Source organism: Talpa europaea (genome assembly GCF_964194135.1).
Source record: "Talpa europaea genome assembly, chromosome: 12".
NCBI classification, from domain to species: Eukaryota; Metazoa; Chordata; class Mammalia; order Eulipotyphla; family Talpidae; genus Talpa; species Talpa europaea.
In genome coordinates this window covers 37,614,498-37,626,124 of record NC_140079.1, presented here as the reverse complement: position 1 = coordinate 37,626,124, position 11,627 = coordinate 37,614,498, and the positions used below count along the sequence as shown (strand labels likewise).

Sequence of the window (11,627 nt, the reverse complement as noted above, 5' to 3'; positions counted from 1 at the left end):
CTGATTTTGTATAAGCCTGACCAAACAGGAATTTCCCATTTGGATTAAAACTCTGAATCCACAACTATGAAAAAAATTATAAACTTGATTATTTTCAATGAATTTTAAATTGCCCTTAGAAACTTTCCCAAAGGCCACAGGAAAGATCCCTGTTCTACATTCTGCTTTCATCCTTAAGATCCAGTTATGGGCTGCTTGTAGTCATCTTCATTCCTCAGGTAAGACTAGACGTTTCTATTTAGCAACCAACCCAGGAACTAGATTTCACCACACTGACCACATCTTCCTTCTCCGTATCATATTTGTAGGCTTTGGGTCCTGAAAAGAAGTAAATGTAGCCTAAAAGAGACAAAGTTGAAATCGTGGTTACTGAAAATGATGTGCAAATTCATAAATAGGAGGATTTCTTATCCTAACTTTCTTGAGGTTGCACCAAAGAATGCTGGGGATTTAATTAGGTGGCAATTAGTCCTCGGCACTGCTCCCCACTGAGCCCTAGCACTCAACACCGCTAATTCCTCAATTAATTGGTGCTTATCTTTCTTTCTGTTCTATACTGCTTCTTGGGGTTATTGACAGTCAGTTATATTCTGTGCTTCTGCTCAGTTATTTCCCTCCAGGAAATCCCCTGCCCTTTGCTTTCCCTGGTCAAATCTCTAGCTGTTCTTTAACATGCAATTGAAGTCCCATCATCAAATCTCCAACTATAGATGCTGGTTCTGATCTTTTTTTTTTTCCCCTCAAAATACCTCTTGCCATTATTGTGACCACCACCATACAATTCAGTGCTAAATTACAGATTATTGTATTGTCTAGAAATTTCATCTGTGTTGGATGGATGGTTATTTCCCAAAGATATTATCCATCTCACAAGAGCAGGTACTGTATCTGGAACTGTCTTAGCATTTCTATGTACTGTCCAATTCTATGTTACATGCTCAGGAAAATTGTGTTGATGGATCCAAAATAGTCAGTGAAATGTTTCACCTCACATCAATTCAGTTCAACTTCCCCAACTGTGTGTTAAATATCAGGAGTTGGGTGATAGAGTGAGGAAAGTCATTGGCAAGGTGGAGAGACTGTGCATTTTAAAGATGAAAAAGGCAATTTTGGTCTGGGTGAACGTAATGTTGTAGATGACGAGTAGACTAAAGCTATATTTAAAATTTTTCTTTTGCAAAGGGAAACTACAATGGTAGAACATTTACAGTTGCTCTAGTGGTGAATCTGGTTAGCTACATTTATAAAGGATTCAGGACCCAAAATGAGAATCAAGGACCCCCATTTGAAACCCCCCTTTCTGTTGTGTTAAAGCAGAGCCCAGCCTCCTTTTACAACTTCCACAAAAACAGTTTTCTGTGGAACCACTCACCATTTAATTCTACAGCGGCATCTATTTGACCATTTACTCCAGAAAATTCCTCTTCGGTATATTTTGGATAGTCTTTTTCCATTTTCCTTTTTCGTTCATCATAGCTGGAAGAAGTATTATTTTATGAATAATATTACGCGTGGATGCACACACACACGCACACATTCGATCACTACTTCACTACTTTCTTAGTTTCTGAGATTCTAACACACGGTTTGGGGGCCACTTGCTCTAAACAAGCTCTTTAAAAAAACTCCTAAATAGATTGCTTAGAATCAGTCATTCTAAATGTTGTAGCAATGCATCCCTATAATAAAAAATTATACACTGTCTTTCAAAAGGAACTCTACTTGTGCTTTATATACTTTTGTGTCTTGTAATCTCTCTTTCTTTCTCTCTCATCCCACATATATGAATTTCCTTACTTACCAAATAGCTAAAAGCCCTTCAAAGGGGCCTTTATTCATGGGCAATTTGCTGTACACGCATATGAAGAGGTCAAACAAATGAAGTGAATGAATAAACAAATGTATGAATGGCCAACAAATAAAGGTAAGAAGACTAACTGAAACTCCTATTTTTAAGTTGATTTAACTGAATTAAATTGCTTTTGTTTCCTGAAGAGATTATATGACTGACCAAATAGTAGATTAGGATAATTGTTCAATGATGCTTGCTCTGGATCAGCAAGCATCATTCAAAGATAACGTTGAAGATTGGTTAGTACGTCTCTTTGAAATTTTGTGGTTTGCATAAGTCATATGACATGTACGAGTTCAGCATGCAGGGAGAGCAGACTCATCTCTTCCAGAAGATGTCATTTAAAATGTGAGAAATTCCCTTCTGAGTAGGACAGAGTTCCCAGTGGGGACATACCCCGGGTGGACATTTTTTTCCCACAAAAGGTCAAACAGTTTCTACTGGTGCCTGGGCCACCAGGTGGTTTCCTGTGGTAGCAGGTCAAAGGCACATTCTCCTGAGATATGCCCCTCATGTGGCTGACTACACAGGCCAGGGGACAGATCCACCATATTGAGCAGGGAGTGAAGACTGGGAGAAAAGCCAGGCTAAAATGGACCAGCAGTTTGAGTCACTTTGGAGGGTTGAACATAAGAGAGCACTAACTCTCCGCAGTACATTTGCAGGAGAACCATTAGAATCTTCTAGAATGCAAGCTATCTGGAAAACCAAGCTTGGAAAACCAAGCTATATGAGTGACTATAGCACAAGTGAAAATGATATCCTACATTGCCTGGTCATCAGAAGAACCAGTACCCTCATTCTATTCTTACTGACTACAAAATATGGGGAGAGGAGCTAAGAAAAAACTAGAGGAGAGAAAAGTCCAGTGCACTGATCCTGGGGTCTCCATTTCCTTTGACCACTGTTTCAGTGTCTGAAATCTAGAGCCCTTTATTAAAGACAGAAATGCAGGTTGTTCACCTATTAATTTTTGTCCACTGGGCTGCTTTTCTTTTCTCACTTACCTAAGACTGTTGTAGACCTAGAGGAAATGGAAGCTTTGATTAGAGAGAGGGAGGAGGTAATTCTTAAGCTTAAAATATTTGGGGAGTGGGCTGCAAAAAAAAGTACAAAGAGGCATTTGGTGTATCTGTAGATACAGGGAAATATGGTGGAGGAGGCTACAGAGGGTGATCTATTGACTTTTTTGCCTGATGCTGACCCCATCCTCAGGGAACAGCTGGAACGCCTTTCACATCTTCATCTTCTTCCATGTGCTCTGAATAGAAGATAGAAGCTGAGCACTTATAGCTGGATCTATGCTTTACCTCTGTGTATGTCAAAGACACATTTATGAGTGTAGAACTTAATCACCATTTACACTTTTTTCCATGGCAAAATGTATTCTCAGTTTTTAACAAATGAATGACTAGTGAATATTTGCAGGCAGACCTATTACACGTTGAAATGTGTTTATGTCATGCTTGAATTGAATGGAAAAGTCTGGAAAGAACACAGCAAAGAACATTTTTCTTGAGAACATAAAAATAGTTTAAGTAACAGAAGAATAAATCTTGAAGGGAAAATAATGATTAATCCAATAGTACAATCTGAAAAAAAAAACTTTCCCTCTTTTTTCTGTCTGCAGAGTTCACATCTCAAATCTTACATAAACCTATCTGGAGGATAATGGAGATATGTTGTATATAAATAAAATTACATAAATTAGAGATGCAACATCCGCAGAGAATTATAATTCTCAATCAGACTTGTAAAAGCCTAGGCAATCCAGTAAAAGAGGTCAGTTGTATGGTAAAGAATGGAATTGGACTTTTAGTAGTGAACGTAATGTATTAGATACAGATGTTAATTTCTAGTGATGTCCTTCTAAAACCTATGTAATGTTTAATGCAATGTTACAAAAAACCACACTTAGACAAAATCCTTGGCATCCCTTCTACCATTTCAATATTTAGATCTCTTTCCCTTCCTGCCAGTCACCTCTAATCCTATAGCTCTTTCCAAAGAGTATTATTCTTAACAAGCTATTTCATTTAGGAGCTAGCTGGCAACATATTAATGTTTAATTTAAGAGGACATTAGGTAGATAGGGCCTTTATAATTAACATGTACTTTTCATTTTGTCCAGTAATATTACTATTGAGCCATCAAAAAAATTACCACCTATTTTTATTATCATTTTACAAAGAAGAGAAACTTTAACACGGAAAAGCAGATAAAATCTCAGAATAACAGAAGGTTCTTGCCAAGAATGTATTGCTGTACTGCCTGTACTGCTGTACTGCTGTACAGCCCCTTGTGTTTATAATATTGTGTCATTCTTATTTCACTGTGTTCTGGAGAAAACCTTGTGATGGCCTAGTGCTTAGTTTGTGGAAAGAGATTTGGGGATTTCTGTTGGAGAGCACAGAGCACAATGTGTACCGTCAGATGGTGCTGGCTTGAGTTCTGACAGCTATCTGCTGGCTCTGTGGTCAGGGGAATGTGTTCTGAGCCCCAGTTTCCTTGACTGGAAAATAATGGTCATTAGTTAGGATTAAGAGACAGTTTTCTCTCTCTCTCTCTCTCACACACACACACACAAACACACACACACACACGAGGTACCTCACACATGTAGATACCCAGGGCAAATCCAAGACACAAGACTTTGAAGTTTATTTTGGCCCCAAAAACCATTGAGTCTGATGTATGGAGTTGAGTGAACTTTGTGGCTTGATCTGGGATCCCGAGTCATCGAGTTTAATCTTAACCTAATCTTTAAACATCCTTCATTAAGATAACATTGTGTATTAGGAGGCAAAGGTGGAGAAGAGGTGGAGAGGGTAGTCTAGAGAACGTGGGAGGTACAAGTCAAAAGTACAGAGTACACGTCAAAAAAGGGATTATGATCAAGGATGTTTAGTGGTATGTTTAGGATTTTACTGAGGGTGTAAGAAAAGGAAATTATATGACAAGATGAGATTGATGGGCATGGGTATTTTGACAAGCAGTAGATATACAAAAATTGGTGCAGAGAATGAAGTTGACTGTATGTGGTCAATGAGTAGTGCTTCTGGGTTTAAATTAAGAGGACATGAAATGCAGCCTCAGATGGACAACTTTTCAGCTGGGTGTCATTGGTCTAATCACTTTATCTTTCTGATTAACATGATTTTCAAACTGTTAATGAAGATTGCAGTACCTACGTATCCAGATTGTTGAGACAGCAGATGGGAAAATGAGAGAATATGAGAAATAACTGGCATGATTCCTGACACCCAACAAACCATCAATAAATATTATTTATTTATTTATACAAGAACTGGGGTACAGGCCAAAGGCATGGGAGGGTGAGAGAATTCACCAGAGACAGAGCAGGGAGCAGAACAGGCAGAAGGATCAAAGTACACTGCTGAGGGGAGCAGCCGGTGAGACAGGAGAGGTCTGTCCCACCATGTGGGAATCTCCCTGGCTGGCAGGGAATCTAACACTCGCTGCAGAGGGTGCGGACAACTTCACAGTGCTATGCACAACCCACTGCACCTCCGGGGAGGCCCCAAGGAAAGAAATTTTTATTGTGAATCTACTATATACTATGTACCTGCTAAAATCATTGCATACATTTTCTCATCACCGAGGTCTTATTTGTGAAACCTAAATACTCCATAAAAATGATTGGCCCTGTAACTATGTTTATTTCCTGAATGGCAGTTGCTTCATTATTAATATTGATTAATGTGTATAAATACTAAATAGATTGATGTTGACAGTTAAACTTCGCTAGTGATATCACAGAAAACCCACAATGATATTTTGATGTGGGTTTTCAGATATATTATTTTATTTTTCACCTTTGTAATTTAAGGACTTGATCACTCTTTTGTTTAATTTTATACTTAGAATTTAAATTTAGCAGTAATCTCTGATAATTTCAGGGTGAGGATTTCTATCACTTGTCAATGGCAAAACTGACTCATTTCACCACCTATAGAAAACTGAATCAGGTGTTGGGTCAGCTAATGGATGCTTAAAGAGATTGGGAGGTAGGATGGCAAAAGGGGACCTTTTGATAAGGTATCTAAGATATAGATGTAGAATGAATCTAGGAATTTTCCCTAAGGAGCCCTTTCTAGTGAGACAGAAATCTGGTATCTATCCTCTTTAAGCTAATTATCTACCTCTAGCAAAGAATCATATGGATTTCATGGGGGAAATGGTCTTTTGTGAACTACACTAGAGAAGAGCAGGGAAGAGAGTGGTTAGGAATGAAAAAGACAAGAGAAGAGCTAGAATCTTCCATGTACCAATCCAGATAGGAGTCAGGAACTGGGGCCTTGGAGGCAATGAGAAGATTCTGAAACAAAGAATTTGTAACATGGAAAAAAGAAATCTATGCTATAATATTAAGTGGGAAAATGTCACTATATAAAATTGTGTATTTAAAAATGGAGAGAAGCCCTAGAGACAAATAGAAGGAAAATATTAAATGGGTATCAAAAAATGTTGCCATCAGAGGAATTCATTCCCTTTGTATTTTCCATGTCTTCTATAATGAGCATCATATGCTATCCTTGGATGTTATTTCCTGGGCAGCCTCATGCTCTCACATGGCCTCAATCACCACTGGATTATTTGATGAATTCCAAGTTTCTCTCTGCAGCTTCCAAGTCTCTCTGGACATTTTTCTTGGGAACCTCCACATGTACAAAATGGAACTCCTGTTTCTTCCTTGAATTCTGTTACTTTTTAATTTTACTACTTAATAAAGTGGCAAATGTGAAAGACCTAGTTATCACAGAAGTGATCTTTATCTACTCAATCACCAATACATAATTTTTTTTGTTTGTTTTACTGCTTGAATGCTATCAAATATACCTGATACTCCTGAAACTTGTCATCTTTGGCAGGATTACTATAATATTGTCTTTTATTTAATAATTTGATAGTTTTTAGTAATTTTACAAAATCATACTACCATCAGCACAATTTTAGAATATTGCCATCACTCCAAAAAAGAAACTCCATTCTTTTTTTGTTATTATTTCCCAGTTCCCCTCCCCACAATTCAATTGACCATAGATAAATGGACTAATTTCTAGACTGTTAATTTTCATTGATTTATATGTCTATCCTTATGTTAGTATTACATTGTCTTAATTATTGTTGTTTTGTAATTAGTTTTGAAATCAAGAAGTCTGAGTCCTTCAACTGCAGTCTTCTTTTTTAAGATACTTTGACTATTGCGTGTCCTCTCAGTTTCCATATGAATTTTAACAACAGTTTACAAAGTTTTACAAAGAATCCGGGGGTATTCCAGTAGGTATTGTGTTGAATATGTAGATGAATTTTAGAAAATATTGCCATCTTAAAAATATTAAGGCTTCCAATTCATGAAAATGATGTCTTTCCATTTAAATCTTAAATTGCTTTCAAAAATGTTTTATAGTTTTCAGGCTACAAGTTTTCCACTGTATTTCTAATTTTGGGGTTTTTTTGATGCTATTATAAGTGGAATTATTTGTTTAAGTTTCCTTTTATATTGCTCATTGATGTGTACAGAAATGCAACTGATTATTGCATATCAAATTAATACACTGCAAACTTGCTGAACTTATTTACTAATTCTAATAATCTTAGTAGAAGTTTCCTTAGGCTTTTTAAATATAAAAACTATTTGACATGCAAATAAAGATAGTTTTACTTTCTTTCCAATTGGGATGACTTTTTTTTTGTAAGGATGGTGCCAGTTTTATTATCTTATAAGAACAGCGTAAAGGATGACAGGAAGCTTGTTGCTGCTGGGGGACGGGCGCCTGCCTCAGTAGGCGCAGATGGCTGGGGGCATTTTTTTTTTTTTTTTTTAAGAATGGTGCATATCCATCATTCTTGCTTCCTTGTCCTTACTAAAACCTCCAATACCATTTTAAATAGTAGTGATGAGAGTGGGAACTTTTGACTTGTTCCTGATTTTAGGGGGGAAACATCCAATATTTCATTGAGTACATTATTAGCCTTGGATTTTTCATAGGTACCTTCTATCAGGTTGAGGAAGATTCCTTTTATTTTTACTTTTCTGAGTGTTTTTATCATGTAACAGAGTTGGATTTTGTTAAATGTTTTTTCTGCAACTATTGAGATGATCATATGGCTTTTGTTTCTTTATTCCATTGATATGGTGCATTATATTAGTTGAATTTTGGATGTTAAGCCAACTTTTTATACCCTGGAAAATCACACTTGGTAATGATGTATAATTATTTATTTATGTTGGTAGTCTTTTGGGGGGGGTTTTGCATTCATATTAACAATATATACTGGTCTGAAGTTTTATTTTCTTGTGATCTCTTTGTCTGATTTTCGGATCCGGGTAATGCTGGCCTCATATAAAGAGCTGGAAAGTGTCCCTTCCTTTTCTATTTTTTTTGAGTTAAAAAAAAAATTTTATACTAATTTCTCTTTAAATGTTTTGGTAGAATTCACCAGCCATGTAGGCCTGAACTTTTCTTTGTGGAGTGTTTTAATTATTAATTCAATTTCTTCACTTGTATAGGTCTATTCGGACATCCATTTCTTTTTGTATAGGTCTATTCAGACATCCATTTGTATCTTTCTAGGAACTTGTCAATTTCATCTAAATTATCTAATTTATTGGTATTCAATTGTTCCTTTATTATGCATTTTATTTCTATAAGATTGATTTTAATGTCCCCTTTCATTTCTGAATTTTGTAATTTAAGTCTTTTCTTTTTTTTACAAGGTCGACCTAGTAGTTTGTCAACTTTAGTTCTGATGTTTTTCTCAAATTGCTTATTCATTATTTCATTTCATTCTATTTCATTTATTTCCACTGTAATCTTTATTATTTGCTTCTTTCAGCTTGCTTTATATTAATTTGTATCTTATGGCAAACAAGTTACTAATTTGTGATCTCTCTTTTTTAAAAATACAGGTGTTTTTACATCTGTAGATTTCCCTTTCAGCACATCATTCATGGGATCTGTGAGTTATTATAAATCTTTTCATTTTCACTCATCTCTAAGTATTCTCCAATTTTCTTTGTGATATCCTCTTGACTTACTGGTTAAGAATATGTTGCTTAATTTCTATTTATTTGTGAACTCTGCAGTTTTTCTTTGATGTTGATTTCTAGCTTCATGTCATTGTGATCGGAGATGCTACTTCCTGTAATTTCCATTGTTTTACATTTATTGAGACTTGTGTTATCTATTCTTGAGAATATTCCAAGTGAATTGCTTTCAGCCAAAGAACTTTTTCAGTATATCTTGTAAGGTGGGTATGCTAACAATGAATTCTCTCAGTTTTTGTTTACCTTGGCAGGCTTTTATTTGGCCTTCATCTTTGAAAAGCATTCCCCCTCCCCTTTGGGCAGTCTGAATGTTTCCCATAATCTTCTGGCCTAACCGGTTTCTCTGACTTCCCAGTCTGTCCTCTCTCATCCAGTCACACTGTTGCCAGAGTGATATTTCTATAATGCAAATCTTTGGGTTTACTCCTTTATTTAAGACTTTTCAAGATGCCCATCTTTTTTATAGACTACTCTCTCCAGAAAGGCCTAGGCTGTCCATCATCTACACCCAGCTATCTTTGGGCTGCCACTCTCATTTTAGCCCTTTTCTAGTCACACTGAACTGCTGGAGGCTTTTCCCATATACACAGCTATTTCACGCATCAGTGCCTTTTCTTCAACTGCTCTCTACCTGGAAGTCCCCCCTGCTCTCCCATCTCCTGAATGGGAAATGCCTACTCAACTCTCCTGATGAAGCTCAGTCATTGCTTCCTCTAAAATTCTTTCCTGATAACTTTGCTAGAGATGGCCACGTCCTCTTTGTTTTGACCCAAAATCTTCTATTAGGGCACTTGTGGCACATTTAGATTGCTCTTAAATATTTATCTGTGTATTTACTCTCAACTGTAAGATTTGTAAAGGGCATTAATAGCACCCAACATGTATTGAATACTTATTATATGACAGGCACATTACATTTTTCTCCTTCATTCTCACAACTCTACAGAGTAGATACCATTTCTGTCTCCATTTTAAAGATAAGGAAGCTAAAAAAGGTGATTCAGGTTGTCAGATGATTTCTGCTAGAGGTGAGACTAACACTCTCTTGCTTCTGCTCACACTCCTAAACAGCAAACACTGTGCCTTTAGTGGCAAGGTCCTAACAAAGTCCTAACTGTCTAATTATGTGCAATATATATAGGTTGAATGTGATAGCTCAGTTATGCTGTTGTTGTTGTTTTTTTTTTTTAATTTAAGATTAAAAAACAAGATTTTGAACTCTACCCATCTTCCTTATTTTTAGTATTTATTTCTCTATGGTGACTAGCTATAAAATTCTTAAATAAATAGAGCCACTTGCAGTATTTCAGGGACATTGAGGAAGGAAACAATGTGGAAGTTGTGTCCTAGTTGGCATCAAGTCTTTTATCTGTCTATAGAGGATTGGAACTGTAGATTCAAGTCACTTTATATAAACTGAAAACCTCAACCATCTCAAAGAATGCTAGCTAATGGCACTCCCCTAATCCCCTGAAACTCCTTGGTGTGGCCTCTGCTCTGCTATTGGTAGGTGAAAGAGCACACTTAAAGGGAGAAGTTTGTTACAGATAGTAAATGTAATATAAAGAAAGAAAAACTGACTGGATCACTAGGCTTTCTAAAAAGAAGGGAAGGCATAACATAAATGTTCATGTGGGGAAGTGGCCCTCATTGGAAAGTTTCACCAGTATGTCATTTGATGCAATGGCATAAGCATGATTCAACCCCTCTGTTGATCTCACATTGTGGTTCTCTGTAGTCTGCTCCCTTATATGCTACTATTACACTGACATGTGAGTTCTCACAAACAGAGCCTAAACCACCCTCAGTCCTCAGTGAAAGAAGTTCAATAGTTTTCTCACTGCACTTCATTCACTAAAACTGGCCCCAAGAGTTCAAGGATAATATCTCTGACAGCAAGCATACTGAGATTTTTCTTCTGTTGGTACATTAGTTATGTCATGGACTAAGCTAGCATTAGGACCAAGAATAACCCAAGGAATGATTGGAGATGTGTGTGCTAACAACTGTCAATGGATGGCAATGGAGTACAATTCTTGGGCACTATTAGAGGCTGTGGCCTCCAGTATTTGAGTGTGGTCATGTGCTTTACCTATGAAACGTCATCGGTTGACTTTGCCCTTTCCTCCCTCCTCCCTCCTTCTTTCTGTTTAGAACACGGATATAATGACTGATGCTCCATTGCCCACCTTGATTCTTGAGGCAACCACTTAAAGTGAAAGCCATGTGTAAAGAATAGCAGAGCCAAACATTAGAAGGAACTTGGGTTCCCAGAAGACCATAGACCACCACACCAGCCCTTAAATCTGTTAAACTCCAGACATTCACATATATGAGGAAAACTAATCTTACATGTTTAAGTCAGAATTACTTTTGGGTCTCTGTTACTAGGATCTGGGTGCAATTTCTAACTGATATGCGTCTTCATATGACAATAAGATGTCATAGAGGTTCTGCTGAATACAATGTGTGGAATTGGGGAAAGTTATTAGTGGAGTTGTTACAGCAGCTTTTCTGAACTTTTGAGGTCAGCATTGTTCATCTGATTCCTTAGTGTACAAACCTCTGTGTTTGTTGGAGTGTGCAAAGTGAAAGACTTGCTGAAAGGATTGTCTCTTTTTTGCTAAAGGCAATAATTTCAGTTCAATAGGGTCAAAAAAATGAAAAACCTGTAGTCAACTATAGATCTGGGGCTTAAAATAG

The 11,627-nt window shown here is 36.8% G+C and overlaps 1 protein-coding gene across 1 annotated transcript in view; it reads right to left on the bottom strand.

Annotated features, from left to right (window-relative positions):
* Positions 1 to 238: 238 nt before the first annotated feature.
* The window catches only part of MMP20 (matrix metallopeptidase 20), a gene marked incomplete at both ends in the record, with an annotated part of 47,103 nt that continues 35,714 nt past the window's right edge, over positions 239 to 11,627 (bottom strand). Inside the window, 2 exons of the mRNA XM_084250322.1 lie at positions 239 to 339; positions 1,373 to 1,476. Coding sequence (XP_084106448.1) covers positions 239 to 339; positions 1,373 to 1,476 — 205 coding nt within the window. The remainder of the gene's footprint in view (positions 340 to 1,372; positions 1,477 to 11,627) is intronic.